This window comes from Rhinatrema bivittatum, chromosome 5, assembly GCF_901001135.1.
Source record: "Rhinatrema bivittatum chromosome 5, aRhiBiv1.1, whole genome shotgun sequence".
Classification (NCBI taxonomy): Eukaryota; Metazoa; Chordata; class Amphibia; order Gymnophiona; family Rhinatrematidae; genus Rhinatrema; species Rhinatrema bivittatum.
In genome coordinates, this window is record NC_042619.1 from 74,843,307 (window position 1) to 74,864,414 (window position 21,108).

At 52.2% G+C, this 21,108-nt stretch overlaps 1 protein-coding gene across 1 annotated transcript in view; it reads left to right on the forward strand.

Moving 5' to 3' along the window:
• Positions 1 to 21,108, forward strand: part of ATM (ATM serine/threonine kinase) — a 586,955-nt gene that overhangs the window by 460,193 nt on the left and 105,654 nt on the right. Inside the window, exon 39 of the mRNA XM_029602465.1 lies at positions 4,003 to 4,161. Within this exon, the coding sequence (XP_029458325.1) occupies positions 4,003 to 4,161 (159 nt within the window). The remainder of the gene's footprint in view (positions 1 to 4,002; positions 4,162 to 21,108) is intronic.

Below are 21,108 nucleotides of genomic sequence, written 5' to 3' on the forward strand. Positions count from 1 at the left end.
TAAGTAAGTACAGCTGGTCATGGGCCTGCCAGCTACCAGTCAAAACATAACACTGTGCTCTAGTAACCTCTTAAAATTCAGAGCATATTTACATGTAGTTGGTGTATTTTGCATTATACACATTCAGGTGCACGCATGATAAAAAAAATTCCAGCGTTTCTTCGCTCCCATGAAGATATGCGTCTGTATGGGCGTATCTGCACGTGTTTTAAAATTACCATCTTTGTGTATTTAGTCACGTAAAACCCAGTTGAGTGCATAAATCCTTTTGAAAATTACCTCCTAACATGTAAATTCATAAAGCATGCAAACTGTATATACAAGTTAAAATGGGATATTTAATCAAGAAACTCAAACTGCTACCTTATATCCTGTTCCTATACTGTAATTGTTTCAAGAGAAGTTTCTTTAAATAGTCAGCACTCAGTTCTTTACAGAAACTGGTTAAATCAGTTTCCAGTCTCAACGCTAGTGGTAAACTGTTCGACATCATAGGACCAGCAGCAGAAAATACTCTAGTTCTGGCAAGCTGTGAGTTAACAGTTTGGCAGTCCATGGTTTCCTCCAGCTAACCGCTGTTCTCAACCCTGGGTCCAGGCCAGCTCTTCCAGATGCTGCCGAGATCTCACACTTGCCCTCGCGGCAGGACGCCATGCCTCGAAAAGGCAGAACACTGCCAACACTTTCCACGGTGGGCTGCTACCGCCTTCCTGCCAGGCTTCCTCTAGGTGCGTGCCCACCCGATAGCACAACTCTTAATGGGCCCATGGCGGGAAATCCCCCATGGCACCCATTGATGACCTCACAGGCTTAGGCCTATTTAAGGCCCTCCTTCTCCAACCCTTCTTTGCCTCAGCAACAAGTCTCTCTACTGTTTGTAGTGCAAATTGCTTCGGCGTTCTTTATCTCCAGTTCCTGTGGTCTTCGTCTTCATCTCCTGTCATCTTCAGTTCCTGTGTCTTCAGTTCCTCATTTCCAGCATCATCTTCAGTTCTTCTGCCCGCCTGTCCTTCTCCTTGCCATCCTATCCTGCCTATCCATCCCGCCTTTCTCTTTGGATGGATACTCGGTATTGACCTGAGCCTCACTCCTGGACACTCTTGAACACCGCCTGCCACTGACCACTGCCTACCTCCTGGACATTCTTGAATGCTGCCTGCCACTGACACCAGCCTGCTTCCGGATTCGTCTGTACCACATTCACTCTGCCCGGTGACCCCAACAGATCTCCCTGTCATCAGCAAGGCCTCCATCTAAGACCTGCTCATCCCAAGGGAAGCACGGTTTGGTATAGGTGAAGCTCCAGTTGGGAGTCTGCCTCATCCGGATCCACCTGCTGACAGTGGGGACTTGCAGGGCTCCTCCCTGCAGGTTGCATGAACTCCACCTTGGCCTAAGGGTCCACAAATTCAATAGACTGTATTTAACTCTTGGCACTTCCAATCTTCTTTGGCTCCCAAACCTTAAATGATATGATGGAACATATCTGATAAATACTTCATGCAAATATTCAGGGCCATGCTTCTGCTGGGCTTTACATACGAGCCGAAAGATAACAAACAGAGATAGTTAAGAAATATGTTATCAAAGCACCAATTTCATATAGAATAAGTAAGTGGTAAAAGGTGTCATCAAGCTAGGAAAATGTTTGATTAGACAAATCACTGATCTCAAAAAGACAACCTGGTCTTCTCTATCATTCACCCCATTAAAACTTAAAATATTGTCCATAGGACTCTGAAAGATAAATATTGTTTTGTATATTTTTCTTATGCAGATAAAATACCACATCAGCTGACGTTTTGTTGATCCTGCATCAGAGGAAACAAAATAAATAGAGACTTAGTTAAATGGTGTGCTCATGTTTGAATCTCTCATGGTCTCATTATGTTCACAGAAGGATGGAATCCTCACAAATTCCTACCAGAAACTTGCAATTTAAAAATTCGGAAATGATGGGCCAGGTGACATAAGGAAAACAAACCAAACTTTAAAGCAAATTCACATAAACAGACAAATTTTGACCGGAGTTAAAAAAATTATGGGGAATGAATGCCCAAATAAATCTAATGTTGCTCCTTGCAAAGCAGTTTCCTCAAGATATGGCCCTCTTGCCCGTCCAGAATAATATGATCTATAACGGTGGTTCCCAAACCTGTCGTGGAGGACCCCCACTCAGTCAGGTTTTCAGGATATCCACAATGAATATGTCTCCATAGCATGCAAATTTTAGCTCATGCTTATTCATTGGAGATATCCTAAAAACCTCACTGGATGGGGATCCTCTGATGTATAACACAAAACATGATGATGATCAATGTAATGTGCAACTAGATGATCGTGTTTTAGGAAGCTTTGGTGTTCAATCATCATAGTACACACTGAGGGGCGGATTTTAAGAGCCCTGCTCGCCTAAATCCGCCCAAAACCGGGCGGATTTAGGCGAGCAGGGCCCTGCGCGCCGGGAAGCCTATTTTACATAGGCCTACCGGCGCGCGTAAGTCCCGGGGTTCTCTGAGGGGGGCGTGTCGGGGGGGGGGGGGGGCCCGGTCGTTGCGGCGTTTCGGGGGCGTGTCGGCAGCGTTTTGGGGGCGGGTACGGGGGTTTGGCTACGGCCCGGGGCGGTCCGGGGGCATGGCTACGGCCCGGGGCGGTCCGGGGGCGTGGCCACACCCTCCGTACCCGCCCCCAGGTCGCTGCCCGGCGCGCAGGAGGCCCGCTCGCGCGCGGGGATTTACGCCTCCCTCTGGGAGGCGTAAATCCCCGGAGAAAGGTAAGGGGGAGGTGTAGACAGGGCCGGGCGGGTGGGTTAGGTAGATGAAGGGAGGGGAAGGTGAGGGGAGGGCGTTAGAGGATTCCCTCCAAGGCCGCTCCGATTTCGGAGCGGCCTTGGAGGGAACGGGGGTAGGCTGCGCGGCTCGGCGCGCGCCAGCTATACAAAATCCATAGCCTTGTGCGCGCCGATCCAGGTTTTTAGCAGATACGCGCGGCTCCGCGCGTATCTACTAAAATCCAGCGTACTTTTGTTTGCGCCTGGAGCGCAAACAAAAGTAGGCTATTCGCGCTCCTTTTAAAATCCGCCCCTGAGTGAACAGTCTTCCCCATGTAAATTTTTCAGAAGGTCATTTAATTATGCGGTAAGTTTTTACCCGTTTTCGGTCGATTCCCGTCGAGTTTGGCCCTCGTGGCCTATTGGCCGTCGACCGTACCGCGGCTAAATTTTTCAAAGGCCATGGCATCGGGGTTCCGTCGGTGCCCGGACTGTACTCGCACCATGTTCATAACAGACCCGCATAAAGTCTGTGTAATGTGTCTCGGGTGTGAGCATGATGTCCTGACCTGCACCAAATGTGCCTTAATGACACCAAAAGATCGCAAGACCAGAATGGAGAAAATGAAACCTTTGTACAGCATTTTTCGCTATTAATGTTTAACTTTGTATCATGTACTTTTGCTCTCAGATCCTTTAAACAGGACCATTTTATTATTTCCTTTAATGCTGTGGTTTGTTAAACGATTGTGCTATTCTGTGATGCAGAAAATAGTTTAATTTGAAACACATTAAAATAAGATGTGTTGTCTGATCACTCGTACTTTCTTAAAATGCTGTACATCTTACAAATTCTGCCAGATGTATGTAAACTGATGAACACAACTGTAGCGAAAGAAACAGAGAAAGTGAGTTTCATGTATGTATATATTTGTGTTGTGTTATATGAGGGTAAAAGTGGATGTCTGGTGTTTTGTGTTATTCTTTTGAATTATATAAAATTATTATATATTTTTTGTATTTTTTTAATTTTTGCATTGTTTTGATTACAGATTTTGTATTTGAAAAAAGTTCTATGAATTTATCATTAAAGATGTTGACTTTTTATCTATATTCATTTTCTGTTGTCACTTTCCCTATTTCTTTTGCTATATTTTATAGTATAGCCATAGTAATAGTGTATGTCTTCTTGTTATGTGGAACACTCACATTGTTCTATAATGTATAATTAGACCTCTTCCAAGGACCATTTTTGATGATAATTTCTGGCTGGAGCTGAATTACCTGGAGGTCGCCATTACTGCCCAGTCTTGTGCAGCACACTTCACAGCTTTGCTCTATGCAGAAATCTACGCAGACAAGATCAAGTTAGAAGAGGAAGAAAGAAAAAGGTAAATTTAACTTTTTGGTACATACCAGTTTTTGCTGGCCATGCTCTGTATGAATCATGGAAAAGTGTTTCTGTATGCAAGAATAGTTTTGTCTTTTTTTCACCTATTAGAAATGCATTTTTGTATATGAGCAATTAAATTACCTTGTCATGTTCATGCTGATTTCCATCACTACTGATTGGATGTTCATTTTTCAAAGCTATGTAAATTTAAGAAAACAGTTGAATCACTAGTCAATCCAGTCTGTAAAATAAGGTGGTGAATGGCTAAACAGAAAATCGTATCTCGGGTTCGATGTAAATGTTAAATTGTGGGGGGCCGTCACAGATAGATATATGGGATGTGCATTTATTTGAAATGAATGAGTAAAACATAATGAGTGAGCCCATATTTATTTCATTTGTGTTCTCCAGAAATTAATGGAGGGTTCCCACAAATGGAACAAATAATCTTTGCCTCATTTGTTTGTTTCCCATTCAGGTCCCTTGAAGTCTATGGTTCTGCTATAAATAAGTAAACAGATGCAAGTAACTTAGCAACCTCCTCTTACCACTTAGGCCTACTCTCATTGATTAAACGGTATACAAGAGTTTTAAAATAAATACATTGCCTGTGTGACCTCACAGCCTTCTCAGTGCCAAGGGTAGGACAAGTTGGCAAGGAAACTCCACGGAAGACAAATCACAGTGAAGCATCATTCTGGATCAAGTGACACTGATGTCGTCCCTCTGTAAAATCTGATCATGTGCAAGAAGCAGTCTGTATTTCCTCTCACTCACTGTGCCAGAAAGAGAGGCAGTGCACTGCTGCTGATTTTGATTTTTCTCTTCACTGTCAGAGTGGGAGATGGTTTGGAGATTGCAATTGCAGTGGCGCTAGCGATTATTTTGTCTCTATACACCACTGAGGTTAGCAGTGCTTCTACACAAGCACATTGGCTTTGGATAGGTGAACACCATATAAGTTGTTTCAGAAATGCAGAAATTGCAGGGCGGCTTCATCTGGGTACATTTTAAGAGAAAAATTAATGAATGTATGCTTATGCCCTCCTTTAAAATTTTGCCTAAGAAATGCCATGTTAGATTTTGTTCTGCAAATTGAATTGTGGCTGTTGATGAATAGAAACTAGACAGTAAAAGATGAGGGCTTTATTTTTTCACCTGGCAATTAACTCCTCCTCCTCTTACTGGCCTCAACTGGGGCTATAACACTGTGAGCCTTTTATTTCCCCCATTTTTAGCTTTCTCCCCATTCACTAGCTCAGCCATTGCAGTGACAATTCTTGGCCTAAGGGCCTCAGACTGCAGCTTCATCTGGAACCCTATGCATGTGTACCCGGAATCTGGCCATCAGAGTTGAACAATGACTAGGATTTCAGTTCCCTGTTCACTACATGACCATTCTAAACTTTTAATACCCTACATTAGATTTTGATACGCTTCATGCCTGCTGGAATCCTGTGTGCATCATAATTCTTTTATACATACTCTGTGTTATTATCTTTTTTATATATACCTTGTGTTTTTATGTTACTGATAAATCTCATGGACCTAAATGCTGGGATATCATTCGTGTTCTAATTGGTTGACACTAAACATTCTCTTTGCTTCAGAGATTCATTGTCCCACTGATAATGTATCTGAAGTGAAGAGAGTATTCATTATGGCAGTTCTTGTATTAAAGGAAGCATTTAGTGTTTATTTTCACTTAAAACTACTATTAAAAGGTTTGGAATAGTAGTAATGACCACCAGGGTTGAGTGTTTGTTTCCTGTGGTTCAGGGCCTGAGACAAATTTCCTCCCACTAGGATTTAATGTAAATCATTTTTTTCTCAATAAAGTTTCTCCCCTCACAGTGGCTGAGTCAAGGTTACAGATGCTGTTCCCTGTACGTACCCGGATCAGTCCAGACTCCTGGGTTATGCCCCCCCTCTAGCAGATGGAGACAGAAGTTTACAAACAAAACTCCGCCTATATCTAGGCTGGTGCCACCTACAGTCTGGCAGTCTTCTTCTGTCTCCTAGCAGGTGGAGAGGGTGCAAAACCTGCAGTCTGAGCTGAGGCCTAGTTTAAAAAAAAAAAAAAAAAAAAAAAAAAAAGGAAGGTTTGACTTTAGTTTCTTAGTTGTTTTTTTTTTTGACTGGTAGAAAATTGTGAGGCTCGGACCGCAGTTGATTGCCTGCAGGTCCGAACTCGTCTCCTCCCGGGGTGGGGTGAGGTCCCGCGGGGGCCTTCCCTCCTGGGAGTTGAGCTCGCTGAGGGTGGGCTGAGGGCCCTTGCCAGCGTTCCTAGCCTGGGGGTGATACCGGGGAGCTCGGGTCACTCCCCCCAGGTGGTCCCGGAGCCGGTGGCGAACGGTAAAAAAAAAAAAATTATTTACTTGGTTTGTTTTCTGTGCTGTCTCTCTTGCTTTCCCTCTTCTCTCCTGCTCGTTGGTTCGCAAGGGGGAACGGGATCGGCGCCGCGGGTAGCTACTGTTGTGGTTTTCTGCTCTGCTTGGGAGAGCATGCCGCGGCGGCCGGTCTGCAGGGCCTGCGGGGCGGCCCGTCGCCTATCCCGGGACAGCCTTTGTTCAGGCTGTGTCTCGGGCGGCGAGGGCGGTTCAGCGGGCGCTAGCGCAGAGGGGCAGCGGCTGCCGGAGGCTTCGGGACGTAAATCGGGGGCCGTAGGTCCGTTCCCGCGAAGCGCGGGAACAGCCGCCATTTTGGCAGCGGCAATTTCAGCGGCGGGAAAACCCGCCATTTTGGGCTCAGCAGGGCCAGGTTGCGAGGCGCTCCCGTCGCCGGGGAGACCGGAGGACGTTCCTCCCGCTCTGTCCCCACAGAGGCGGGTCCCCGAGGGTGACCAGACTCCTGCTCTTAGCGATCCGGAGGAGGATCCGGATCGCAGCTCCTCTGACTCCTTTTCGTCGGAATTCGTGCTGGTAATGCATAAGGCCTTTAAGGCTAGCAGGCAGGCCAGGAAAAGATCGCGGGGAGCGCCGGATTTGGTTCGGGGACCGGACCCTAAGAGACGCGCCCGGTCCCTCCCGGTCTCGGATCCCCCGGGGGGAGCACGCCCGCTCCGTTTGGGGGCTCCGCGGGGGGATGCCGAGACGGAGTCCGAATCCGGGGATCCGGAGGAACTGGATCCGGATCCGCAGTCACAGCCGCGAGGCATTGACGGAGAAGGGGATCAGGGAGCCAGTGGGGCGAGTGGTCTCCACACCGCGGAGGGGGATGACCCCAAGGTGGTGCGTCTATTTCGGCGCGATGAGTTGGCGCCATTGATTCCGGCGATCCTCGAGGAATTGGCGATAGATTTGCCACGACCGGAATCTCGCTTAGGGCGTACAGACCCCGTGGTGTTGGGGCTGAGGGGACCTCCGACGGCGTTTCCATTGCATTTTTCGGTGTCCGACTTACTTTTTAAGGAGTGGGACACTCCTGATCTGGGGTTGAAGGTGTCCAAGGCCATGGATAAGCTTTATCCCCTGACAGAGGACGCGCTTGAGCTGTTTAAGATTCCAAAACTAGATTCGGCGGTGGCGGCGGTCACCAAAAGGACCACCATCCCGGTAACAGGAGGGACAGCTCTTAAGGATTTGCAGGATCGTAAGCTGGAGGTGCAGCTTAAGAAAATTTTTGAAGTCTCCGCGCTCAGTGTAAGGGCGGCGATCTGTAGCGGTTTCTCTCTCCGGGCAGGGCTCAGGTGGGCCCAGCAGCTTTCTGCTAACGAAGGTCTGTCACAGGAGGAAGCGCTGCAGGCGACTCGTCTGGAGGCAGTGATTGCCTATAGCGCGGATGCCTTTCATGACTTGCTCCGTTCGTCGGCACGGGCGATGGTCTCCGCGGTGTCGGCTCGGCGTTTGTTGTGGCTCCGCCATTGGGCGGCGGACGTTTCGTCGAAGGCTCGGTTAGGTTCGTTGCCGTTTAAGGGGAAGTTGCTTTTTGGTAAGGAACTGGAGGATTTGATTGAGTCTTTGGGCGAGAACAAAATACATCGGCTGCCGGAGGACAGGCCGCGATCAAGGGGGACGCCGTCCACGCGAGGTAGATTCCGTGGGGGTCGTCGGCCCCGTAATGCGCGAGGGGCGGTCTCCTCTTTTCGCCACAATGCGGCTAGGCAGCAGTCGTACACGCAGTCCTTTCGTGGCCGCCGGTTTGGCAGACCCGGGACCGGGTCCGGAACCCCGGGCGGGAAGCTGCCACAATGATGGGCGGCCGGCCCACTCTCCGGTACCGGTGATAGGCGGCAGGTTGATGCAGTTTGCCAGGGAGTGGGCCAAGATCACGTCGGATCAGTGGGTGCTGGATGTGATAAGTCGCGGCTACGCGTTAGATTTTGCACAGCGGCCCCTTCCCTGTTTCATGGTGTCGCCATGCGGGCTCTCAGAGAAGCGTCAGGCGTTCCGGGACACAATCCGGCATCTGTTAGCCCTAGGCGCGATCGTGCCGGTGCCGTTCCGCGAGCTGCGCGGCGGCAGGTATTCCATTTACTTCCTGGTGCCAAAGAAAGAGGGCACGTTTCGTCCGATCCTCGACCTCAAGGGCGTCAACAGGTGCTTGCGGGTCCCAAGGTTTCGCATGGAGACGCTAAGATCGGTCATCGCGTCCGTGAGACAAGGAGAGTTTCTCGCGACTCTGGATCTCACGGAGGCGTATCTGCACGTCGGAATCCGCGCGGACCACCAACGCTACCTTCGGTTCGCAGTGTTGGGGCAGCATTTCCAGTTCCAAGCGCTGCCATTCGGGCTGGCGACAGCCCCGCGAACCTTTACAAAGATCATGGTGGTGGTAGCGGCTCATCTTCGCAAGGAAGGGTGTCTGGTGCATCCGTATCTGGACGATTGGTTGATTCGGGCGAAGTCCGAGCGTCTCTGTCGGTTGGCGGTACAGCGAGTGGTCGATTTGTTGCAGAACCTTGGCTGGGTAATCAATCGGGCCAAGAGTCGGCTGGAACCGTCGCAATCCCTGGAGTTTTTGGGAGCGTTGTTCGACACTCGGCGGGGCATGGTATATCTGACGCAGGAGCGCAGAGTCAAATTGCAGTGCCAAGCCAGGCAGTTGTTGGCCAAGCCCATGCCGGTCGTCTGGGACTACCTACAAATGGTAGGGTCCATGACATCCACGCGGGAATTGGTTCCTTGGGCGTTCGCGCATATGCGGCCTTTGCAATTGGCCTTACTCTCCCGCTGGAATCCGGTGTCGGAGCAGTTCCGTCTTCCGTTGCCGCTGCTGCATTCGGCTCGTTCCAGCATGGCCTGGTGGCTCTGTACCGGAAACTTGACCAAGGGCATATCGCTGACTGTGCCCTCGTGGACGGTGGTCACCACGGATGCCAGTCTGTACGGCTGGGGCGCGGTGTGTCTTCGGAGTTCGGTGCAGGGCACCTGGTCCCCGACGGAGGCGACGTGGTCCATCAATCGGTTGGAGACCAGGGCAGTGAGGTTAGCCCTGCGGGAGTTCTTGTCGTTGGTACGAGGCCGGGCGGTCAGGATTCTATCGGACAATGCGACCACGGTGGCGTACATCAACCGGCAAGGCGGCACCAGAAGTCTACCAGTGGCCGCCGAGGCACGACAGTTGATGGCATGGGCCGAACGGCATCTGCAATGCATAGCGGCGTCGCACATTGCGGGCGTGGAAAACGTTCAGGCGGATTTCCTGAGTCGCAATCGGCTAGATCCCGGCGAATGGGAACTTGCGGACGTAGCGTTTCGGAAAATTTGCGCCAGGTGGGGAACACCTGTTCTGGATCTGATGGCGACGTACAAAAATGCCAAAGCTCCGCGATTTTTTGCTCGCCGCCGGGAAACGGGGGCGGAAGGGGTCGATGCCCTCGCGTTGCCTTGGCCGACAGGGGTGCTCCTCTATGTTTTCCCTCCGTGGCCCCTCATCGGTCGGACGCTGAGGCGCATAGAACTTCATCCGTCGCCCGTGATTCTGGTCGCTCCCGAATGGCCGCGGCGACCCTGGTTCGCGGATCTTCAGAACTTGGCGCTGGAGCCTCCCCTTCGGTTTCCTTATGTGCCGGACCTGCTACATCAGGGTCCCGTTTGTTTCGACCAGGTCGAATGCTTTTGTCTAGCGGCATGGCTTTTGAGAGGCGTAGGTTGAAGAAGCGGGGGTACTCTGATGCGGTGGTCACGACTTTGCTACGGTCACGCAAGCCTTCCACTTCCCTGGCGTACGTGAGGGTGTGGACGGTCTTTGAGACTTGGTGCCTGGCACAGGATATTCGGCCCACGCAGGCTTCTGTGCCGGAGGTGTTGCATTTCCTCCAAGATGGCTTGGCGAAGGGCTTGTCTGCCAGTTCGCTTAGAGTGCAAGTCGCGGCCCTTGCCTTGCTGCGTGGACAGGTCCATGGGAGGACATTGTCGGCGCACCCGGACGTCGTGCGGTTCCTCCGAGGGGCTAAGCAATTGCGGCCTCCGTTCCGTTCTCCGTGTCCTTCTTGGAGTTTGAATTTGGTTCTGAAGGCTTTATGCTCCGTTCCCTTCGAGCCCATCCGCGGAGCTACTGTGAAGGACTTGACGCTGAAGGTAGTTTTCCTGGTGGCAGTCGCGTCAGCGAGGAGGGTGTCGGAGCTTCAAGCCTTGTCTTGTCGGGAGCCTTTTTTGAGGATTACGGATTCGGGAGTGTCGCTTCGTACGGTGCCTTCCTTCTTGCCTAAGGTGGTTTTCTGCGTTTCATCTCAACCAGACGGTAGATTTGCCTTCGTTTTCTGAGGCTGATAGGTCGCTTCCGAATTATCGGGACTTGCGGCGCCTGGACGTGAGGAGAGCCCTTTTATGTTATCTGGAGATGACGAATCCCTTTCGGAGGTCGGATCATCTCTTTGTCTTGTGGGGCGGTCCTCGGCGCGGGCAGGCGGCTTCCAAGACTACTATTGCCCGTTGGTTGAAGGAAGCCATTGGTTCCGCATATTTGCTGCAGGGCAAATCGGTCCCGGCGGGGCTCAAGGCTCATTCTACGCGTTCTCAAGCGGCTTCCTGGGCGGAGTGCAGTCAGGTTTCTGCGGAGGATATTTGTAAGGCAGCGACCTGGAAGTCGTTGCATACCTTTGCGCGTCATTATCGCCTGGATGTTCATGCACCAGGTAGTGGCGGTTTCGGGGCAGGGGTGCTCAGAGCGGGACTCTCCGGATCCCACCCTAGTTAAGGTAGCTCTGGTACATCCCAGGAGTCTGGACTGATCCGGGTACGTACAGGGAAAAGAAAATTAGGTCTTACCTTAGTTAATTTTCGTTCCTGTAGTACCACGGATCAGTCCAGAGTCCCGCCCGTCGAGTCTGCTGTTCTGACGGAGAGTCTGGGGGAGTCGGTTTGGTTTCTTTCTGTCCTTTCTATCTCTGTTTTCTCTTCTCCGTTATCGATGGCTCTGGTTCTGGTCCCATTTGGGGGATAGTGGAGCCGTTAGTTTGGTTGGTAGGTTCCTGTATATAGTTCGTTTGTAGTGATTTTGGGGGCTTCATCTGCTTTGACATTAAGTAAGACTGCCAGACTGTAGGTGGCACCAGCCTAGATATAGGCGGAGTTTTGTTTGTAAACTTCTGTCTCCATCTGCTAGAGGGGGGGCATAACCCAGGAGTCTGGACTGATCCGTGGTACTACAGGAACGAAAATTAACTAAGGTAAGACCTAATTTTCTTATTTTGATAATCCATGCAGTAGTTACACAATATTAAGTTTCATATAGGGAGCTACCACCCAGGAAAAAGATCTAGGCATCATAGTGGATAATACATTGAAATTGTCTGCTCAGTGTGCTGCAGCAGTCAAAAAAGCAAACAGAATGTTAGGAATTATTAGAAAGGGAATGGTGAATAAAACAGAAAATGTCATAATGCCTCTGTATCGCTCCATGGTGAGACCGCACCTTGTGTACTGTTTACAATTCTGGTCACCGCATCTCAAAAAAGATATAGTTGCATTGGAGAAGTACAGAGAAGGGCGACCAAAATGATATGAGGAAAGGCTAAAGAAGTTAAGGTTGTTCAGCTTGGAGAAGAGACGATTGAGGGGGGATTTGATAGAGGTCTTTAAAATCATGAGAGGTCTTGAACGCGTAGATGTGAATCGGTTATTCACACTTTCGGATAATAGAAGGACTGGGGGGCACTCCATGAAGTTAGCATGTAGCACATTTAAAACTAATTGGAGAAAGTTCTTTTTCACTAAATGCACAATTAAACTCTGGAATTTGTTGCCATGGAATGTGGTTAGTGCAGTTAGTGTAACTGGGTTTAAAAAAGGATTGGATAAGTTCTTGGAGGAGAAGTCCATTACCTGCTATTAATTAAGTTGACTTAGAAAATAGCCACTGCTATTACTAGTAACAGTAGCATGGGATAGACTTAGGGCCTTATTTTCCAATATCGCATTGGTAACGCATTAGGGGGCGTTACCAATGCAAATGAGGCTTCTTTCGTGCAGTGGGGAAACATCGTGTGCGGCATTCCCTGTACGTACCAGGATCAGTCCAGGACACCTGGGTTGTGACTCCGCACCAGTAGGTGGAGACAGAGCAAAACTTGTGGGCGGAGCCATATATAAGCCCCTGTGCCAGTCACAGCCCCTCAGTCTTACTCTGTCTCCAGTAGGTGGTGCAGGTCTAGTCACAGCCTCTGAGTGGCCTGAGGACTGATAGTTGGTTAGTCAGGGTCATGGTGGTTTTATTGGTTTCAGTTTATCGGTTTTGGTTATTTAAAAAAAAACCAAAAAACAAAAATGAAGGTGAGAAGAGACATGAAGAAGCTGTCCGTCCTGCCTCCCAGGGGGGTGGGAAGGTTCTGAGGGGACTATCCCCCCCTGGTTGAGGCCGCTGCTGAGGGTCGAGGACCCGGCCTACCACTGGCAGCAGCGTGGGGGTGACACCGGGGAGCCCGGTTCACTCACCCCCAACAGAAGCAGGAGACCCAGGACCCTGGACAGCGTCAGGTTTGCGTATAAAAAAAAATAAAAAAATTGTACTTTTATTTTTCTTGTGCGGCTCTCCGTTTCTTCGCCGGTGGGGGAGTTTTCTCGGTTCGGCGAGGCGCGGGGAGTGTTTTCGGCGGTAGGAATTGATTATTTTAGTTTCTGTCTTGTTAGTGCGCCGTCCGTTCCGCCGCGACTGCATGGAGGCCGAGGGGAACGGTTGGCCGTGCTTGCGGCTCGGCGCGCGCGCAGCTCCCGCATGAGGGGATTTGCTCCGTTTGCATCCCGGGCGGGAGGGACCGTCCGGGACAGACAGGGGGAGCCGATCCCGGTCGGCACGTTCGCAGTCGCGCGTTTTCGCCGCTCCAGTCATGCCGGCTGACCCCTTCCCGCTCAGCGCGGGAGCGGCGGCCATCTTGGGGTCAGCTCGCGAACTTGTGCGCAAACCGGTAGGGAATCCCGGCATGCCTCCCGCGTTGTCTCCTTAGCGGAGGCCTTCGGGGGGAGTCCCCCGGGGGGGCTGAGTCCTCGGATGAGGCTAGCGTGGATGGGAACTCCTCGTTTCGGGGTCCTCATTTTTCGGACGTTTTCGCGCCCACGCGCCTCTAGCGAGCTCGGCTCTCCTCAGGCTGCGCAACGAGGGGCGCAGTATCGTTGGCCTTGCTTCGGGGGGTGCCTGTTCGGCGGCGGCATTTCGCTCTTGCGGCGTACTTGGTTGCGGGGACCGTCCGGTGGCCTTCCCCAAGCAGTTTTCTGCCTGCCGCGGGCAAAGATTTAAAAAAAAAAAAAAAAAAAAAATTCTACACAGACTTTTCACGCGAAATTTGGCGGGAAAGTCGGCCATCTTGGTGCGGCGTCGAGCGCGACACCAAGCGCGGCAGGCCCCAGGGGTTTGTTCCCTCATTTCCGTTCCCCCCCCCCCCCAGTCGCCGGCTCCGCGGTCTGTTTTGCCATTGGAGGCGGTGGGGGGGGAGGACCGGGGGAGACACGCCACGATCTCTGAGGGACTCTTTGTCCCTGGTTTTTCTTTTGGCCAGGCATAGGCCCTTTAAGGCTGCAGTGCCCACAAGCGACCTTCTGGCCAGGCGGAGAGCCTGAGAGGCCAATCAAGTTAGGACCGGACGCGTACTCGGCCGCAGTTCGCGGTGGGGCGATTCATAGCCAAACGCCCGTTGCGGGCCATACCGCCTGGTTTGGGCACGGTCCCTACCTCTGCCTCGTCGGATCCGGTAATTTCCTAGGTGTCCTCCCCTCCTCCGAAGGGGGCTGAGGGAGATGTCGACGTTTGAATCTTCTGGTCCGGAGATTTCCAAGGCGCCCTCCCCGCCTCCGAGGGGGGCTGAGGGGGATGGCACGCCGCCGCAGTGGACGGCTGGGCAGGCACAGCCTTCAGAAGGGGATTACTCGAGCTCTATCCACCTCTTCATCAGGAAGGAGCTGGCCCTTGATTCCCACCATCCTGGAGGGGTTGGTCATCCCACCCCGCTGGAGGTAGTCTCGGCTGGGCTTCATTCCTTTTCACCTGTCTGTGTCATCCCTGCTCTATCGAGAATAGGATACTCCGGCTTTGCACCTCCAGGTCACGAACGCTATGGGTAAGCTCTCTCTCTTGCCGGAGATCGACTGATTCCCGAGGCTCGAGGATAAATTCAGGGTGCGGTTTTCATTTTCGACCAGGTCCCGCTTTCGTGATCCCAGGACGTCGCGTTCTCCAAAGTCTCCTGGTCAGTCGTATAGGTCTTCTTCCTCCCGGACCCCGCCATGGCAGCAGCAGTCCTTTCGGGGGAAACAAGGGAGCCCCGGCAAGCGCGGTTGATTTCAGTTGTAGAGAGATGGGCCGGTGTATCGTTAGACCAGTGGGTCCTCCGCGTGATCAGACTCGGCTGCCTCCTCCGTTCCGGTCAACCGCACGGCAGGGGCCGTTACTCCATTTACTTCGTCGTCCCCAAGAGAGGCGGTACGGCAGATCTATTCTGGATCTTGGTAGAGTGAACTGATGCCTTCGCGATGCCTTCGCGTTTCTCACTTCAAAATGGAGTCGGTTCGGTCGGTAATTGCTGCGGGGCGGCCCGGCGAGTTTTCTGGCCTCCCTGGATTTCGCGAAGGCGTATCATCACATAGGCATTCAGCCGTCATTCCTGTTCCTCATCAGGTTCTGCGTTTTTAGGATGGCACTGCCAGTTACAAGCGCTCCTGGTTGGTCTCACGACGGCCCCCGCACGTTCACGAAGGTGATGGTCGCGGTGGTGGCGTGGCTGCGCCAGTATGATCTGGTCTATCCGTCCCTGGACGATTGGTGGATTCGGGCGAAGCCCGAGGATCAATGTCTGTTGTCAGTGGGCCAGGGTCTTATACCTTGGCAGTCCCTAGGATGGGTGGTCAACTTCAACAAGAGTCATCGGGCACCCTCGCGGACCTTGAAATTTCTGGGAGCCGTTGTCGACACGTTGCAGGGCTAGGTGTTCCTGTCACACGATTGGAGATACGAGCTGCCAGCTCAAGTACTGCGCTTCTTGTCTGCGACTGCCTTGCGGTCCGGGGTTATATGGCTTCTGAACGGCAAGATTCACGCCTGCGCTGGTTTCCTGGGCGTTCGCTCATCTGCGGCCTTTTACCATCGTCCTTACTATCTTGCTGGGCGCCGGTTTCCGAGGAGTTCCACTTACCGCTTCCACTAGGGGGACTCGCGAGGTCCAGCCTGCTCTCGTGGCTGGATTCCAGTCATCTGTCCTCTGGAGTGTCTCTTCTGGTGACCGCGGATGCCAGCCTCTCCGGTCGGGGAGCGGTCTGCCTAGGGAGCTCGATCCAAGGCCTATGGTCAGTGTCGCTAGCCCAGTGGTCTATCAACAGACTAGAGACCAGAGCGGTCCGTTGGGCTCTGCAAGCCTTCCTACCGGTAGTGCGGGGAAAGGCGGTCCGAATGTTGTCGGACAACGCGACCACCGTGACCTACATCAACCGCCAAGGCGGGACAAGGAGCCCACAGGTGGCGGAGGAGGCTCAGCGCTTAATGGTCTGTCAGGACTCCATCTCGGCCACATGGCAGCCTCTCACAGTGCAGGAGTCGGCAACGTTCAGGCGGATTTTCTGGGTGAGTGGGAACTGGCGGACGAAGCGTTGCCTCTCATTTGCGAGAAGTGGGGAGTGCCCCACATGGATCTGATGGACACGTGGCACAACGCGAAGGCTCCGCAATGTTTCGGTCGAAGTCGAGAAAAGGGGGCGGAAGGCGTCGATGCGTTGGCGCTTCCCGGGCCGACGGATGTTCTGCTGTACGTGTTTTCTCCCGTGGCCGATGAACGGCAAGATTCTGCGGCGCATAGAGTTGCACTCGGCCATCGTGCTCCCGGTGGCACCGGAGTTGCCGCGCCGGCAGTGGTTCGCAGACCTCATCCAGCTCACAGTGGCGGCACCCCTTCAGCTCCAGGGGATGGCGGGTCTACTCCATCAGGGCTCCGTCTGTTTGGAGACTGCGGATCACTTCTGCCTCGCGGCATGGTTTTGAGAGGAATCGGCTGAAGAGAAAAGGTTACTCAGCTGCGGTGGTAGCCACGTTGCTACGTTCCAGGACACAGGCGACGTCCCTGGCTTATGTCCGTGTCTGGGTGTATTGGAGGAATGGTGCGTGCAGCGTGGGGTGGTCCCTACTGCGGCTTCTGGCGTTCCTCCAAGCAGTTTTTTGCCAAGGTAAGGTCTGGCTTGTAGTTCCCTACGGGTCCAAGTGGCGGCGATTGGTTGTTTGCGAGGTAAGGTCCGTGGTACTTTCCTGGATCTTCACCCGGATATCTCCCGTTTCCTTCGGGGAGCTAAGCACCTTCGTCCTCCATTGCGTCTCCCCTGTCCAGCTTGGAACCTCCATTCCGTTCTCTCCGCTTTATGCGCGGCGCTGTTTGAACCCTTGAAACGCTTAACTATTCAGGATCTCACGTTGAAGACGGTGTTCTTGGTGGCGATTGCTTCGGCACGGCGTGTTTCGGAGTTACGGGCTTTGTCCTGTAGGGAACCCTTCTTGTGTATTTCCGATTCCGGAGTTTTTTTGCGGACGGTTCCTTCCTTCCTGCCGAAAGTGGTGTCGGCTTTCCATGTTTTTCAATTGAGCTATCCGCTTTTGCAGTCGGGGAGCCCTCTGATCCAGAAGCGAGGGATTTACGGAAGCTTGACGTGCGGAGATCCCCCCTTCGCTGTCTGGAGGTCAATTATCCATTTCGGGTCACGGCTCTTCTCTTTGTTTTGTTATCTGGTTCAAAGAAAGGAGTTGCAGCGTCCCGCACGACGCTTGCCACTTGGCTCAAGGAGGCCATTGGTTCGGCGTACTTGGTGCGGGGGAAAATCACTTCCCATGGGTCTTCGGGCTCCCTCGACTCGCTCTCCAGCTGCGTCTTGAGCGGAAGCTTCTCAGGTGTAGCCTCAAGAGATTTGCAGGGTGGCTACCTGGAAGTCGTTGCATACCTTTATCCGGCATTACCGGTTGGATGTCCGGGCTCACGATTCCGGGGGTTTTGGAGAGAGGGTTCTCCGAGCGGGACTCTCTGCTTCCCACCCTCGGTAAGTTGGCTCTGGTACATCCCAGGTGTCCTGGACTGATCCTGGTACGTACAGGGAAAGGAAAATTAGTTTCTTACCTGATAATTTTCGTTCCTGTAGTACCAAGGATCAGTCCAGGATCCCGCCCGCAGGGCTTCGCTACAGTAACGGAGAGTCCGCTCATCATGTTTTCTTAGTTTTGCTGTTAGCTTGTTTAGCTCTCCCGGTTGGGGAATCCGGGTTCAAGTAGGAGTTTGGTGTTAGTTTAAAGTTAGAAGTGCATTTTCTAGCCAGTTTTGTTACTTGGTTGCATGGCTACTTTGACATTACGTATGACTGAGGGGCTGTGACTGGCACAGGGGCTTATATATGGCTCCGCCCACAAGTTTTGCTCTGTCTCCACCTACTGGTGCGGAGTCACAACCCAGGTGTCCTGGACTGATCCTTGGTACTACAGGAACGAAAATTATCAGGTAAGAAACTAATTTTCCTATGTTTTCGCCATTCGCGAAAACATTAGCGCCGCACGCGATGTTTTTCCACTGCACGATGATTCTTTCAGTGTTTTATCGCGGTGCACGATATTTGCCGGTTTCATTTATCGCGGCGCACGATATTTGCCACTTTTTGGAGATAGTCCCAGACAGCCTGTTGCAGGCTCCCGAGAGAGCGCGCTATGGGAGGGCTACCTACTAACTCGGGGTGGGGATTAGGTATGAGCGTCGGGGGTTGGGGGCCACTTTTGCATTCCACATGAGACCTACGGACAGAACAGTGGTCTCTAGTGCAGATTTGCTGGCCATCGGAGTGAGGACGCTCACACCAAGAAGTGGTTTGGGCAACGTTCTCTCTACCTAGCTTGATGGACACTCTACCTGGGCAACAACATGCTAGGTGGAGAGAATGTTGGCCAAATCTCCGCTTGGAGTGAGCGTCCTCACTCCGACGGCCAGCAAATCTGCTCCTTTTCTGGCCCGTAGCGCTGTCCATAACGTTATTTTTACTTGACACATAATTAAGCTATGGAATTCGTTGCCAGAGTATATGATGAAAGCTGTTAGTGTAGTTGCATTTAAAAAAGGTTTGGACAGGTTCCTAGACGAAAAATTCTTTAACCATTATTTCGGGACACTCGGAGGTTTCAGCAACCGCACAGCGCATCAGTGACACAGAGGTCCTTTTCGTCTAGAGGTCAGTTCTGGGGGCAGTCCTTTCAAGGAGGACGTCAGCCCTTCAGAGCCCCCAGCAATACCGGTTCCTCCGGTCCAAAATCGGCATAATGAAGGGAGGCCGGCCCACTCCGCCGTTCCTTTTATAGGATGTCGGCTGGCGTGGTTTTACGAGGAGTGGGCCAAAATCACCCAGGATCAGTGGGTACTCAGTGTGATAAGGAACAGTTACACTTTAGAATTTGTTCGGCCTGTCCGCAACCTGTTCCTAATCTCTCCCTGCAGCTCGCTGTAGAAGCGCAGGGTGGTGCGGGAGACTTTGCACAGGTTGCAGCACTTGGGGGCCGTGGTTCCAATGCTTCTGGACGAACTTAGAACGGGTCGGTATTCGATTTACTTTGTGGTTCCAAAGAAGGAGGGAGCCTTTCATCCCATTATCAATTTGAAGCAGGTGAACGCGTTGTTGAAAGTCTCCCGTTTTCGGATGGAAACGTTGCAGTCTGTGATAGTGGCGGTACGCACCCAGGAGTTCCTGGCATCGTTAGATTTGATGGAAGCATATCTCCACATTCCCATTTCCCAGGACCACCAACGCTACCTGAGGTTTATGGTCTTGGGGCAGCACTTCCAGTTTCAAGCACTCCTGTTCGGATTAGCCACGGTGCCTTGCACCTTTACCAAGGTTATGGTGGTCGTTGTGGCGGCAGGGTGTCCTCGTCCATCCTTATCTAGACGATTGGCTCATTCGGGCGAAGTCGGACACCAGTTGTTGTACAGCAGTGCAAGCGGTACTTCGGACCTTGCGGTCGTTAGGCTGGATGGTGAATTTGGCCAAGAGCCACCTAGTTCCATCTCAAACTCTGGAGTATCTGGGAGCGTTTTTTGACACAAGCCAAGGCAGAGTCTTTCTAACGGAAGAGAGAATGCGCAAGCTGTAATCTCAGATTCAGCGCTTAGTGCAGTTGCAAGTCCTTGGTTCCACGACTTCCACATTGGATCTGGTGCCGTGGGCCTTTGTTCATATGCGTCACCTTCAGAGGGCTCTTCTGGCCCAGTGGAGTCCGTTGTCGGAGAAGTATCACCAGCCTGTTACTCTCCCCCCTTCAACCAGGGACAGTCTGTCTTGGTGGCTGCACACACCCTACCTCATGCGGGGGGGGGGGGGGGGGGTAGCCTTGGAGGTTCCAGATTGGGTGATTCTGACTATGGATACAAGTCTCTCTGGCTGGGGGGCAGTTTGTCAGAGTCAAATGGCTCAGGGCACCTGGTCAACCGTAGAGGCGTCTTGGTCTATCAATCGCTTGGAAGCCAAGGCGTTGTGTTTGGCTTTGCTTGCCTTTCAGCCTTTAGTTCAGGGGCGTTCGGTGCGAGTTCTCTCAGACAATGCGACGGCGGTAGCCTACATCAACAGACAAGGAGGCATCAAGAGCCATGCGGTATCTCTGGAAGTTCAGGAGTTGATCCTTTGGGCAGAACAGCACTTAGTCCAAATATCGGCGTCTCATATCGCTGGAGTCGAGAATGTACAAGCAGATTATCTCAGTCGCACGCTACTCGATCCGAGAGAATGGGAGTTGTCGGATGGGGCGATGAAACTCGTTTGCACGAAATGGGGCTGCCCTCAGGTCGATCTGATGGCGATGCGCCACAATACGAAGGCACCTCGCTTTTTCAGCAGACGCAGGGAATACGGTGCAAAGAGTGTAGATGCTCTGGTCCTTCCCTGGCCGCGGGGAGTTCTATATGTTTTCTCTCCTTGGCCGCTGGTGGGAAAGATCTTGCGGCAGATAGAGAGGCATCCAGGGGAGGTGGTGCTAGTGGCCCTGGAGTGGCCACGCCGTCCATGGTTCACTGATCTGATAAACCTTGCAGTCGAGGGCCTATTGCGACTCAGTCATCTCCCTTGCATCCTGCGACAGGGCCCCGTATTTTCCGACCAGGCAGATCGCTTCTGTCTAGCAGCTTGGCTTTTGAGAGGAGGCATTTAAGGTCAAGAGTGTACCCCGAACCGGTGGTTACTACCCTTCTCCAATCTAGACGGAAGTCCACCTCGTTGTCTTACGTGCGAGTCTGGAAAGTATTCGAGGCTTAGTGTGTGGCTAAGGGGGTTCAGGCTTTGTGAGCTTCAGTGTCACACGTTTTATCTTTCCTGCAGGACGGTCTGGTCAAGGGCCTTGCTTTCAACTCTCTTAGAGTTTATGTGGCAGCTTTGGCTTGTTTGAGGGGAAAGCTGGATGGTTACCACTTGTCCTCTCATCCTGATGTGATCCGGTTTATTCGAGGAGTCAAGAATTTAACGTCCACCGGTGAAGAGAGTTTGTCCTCCTGGCTGGTGGATTGCTTGAACTTAGGGTG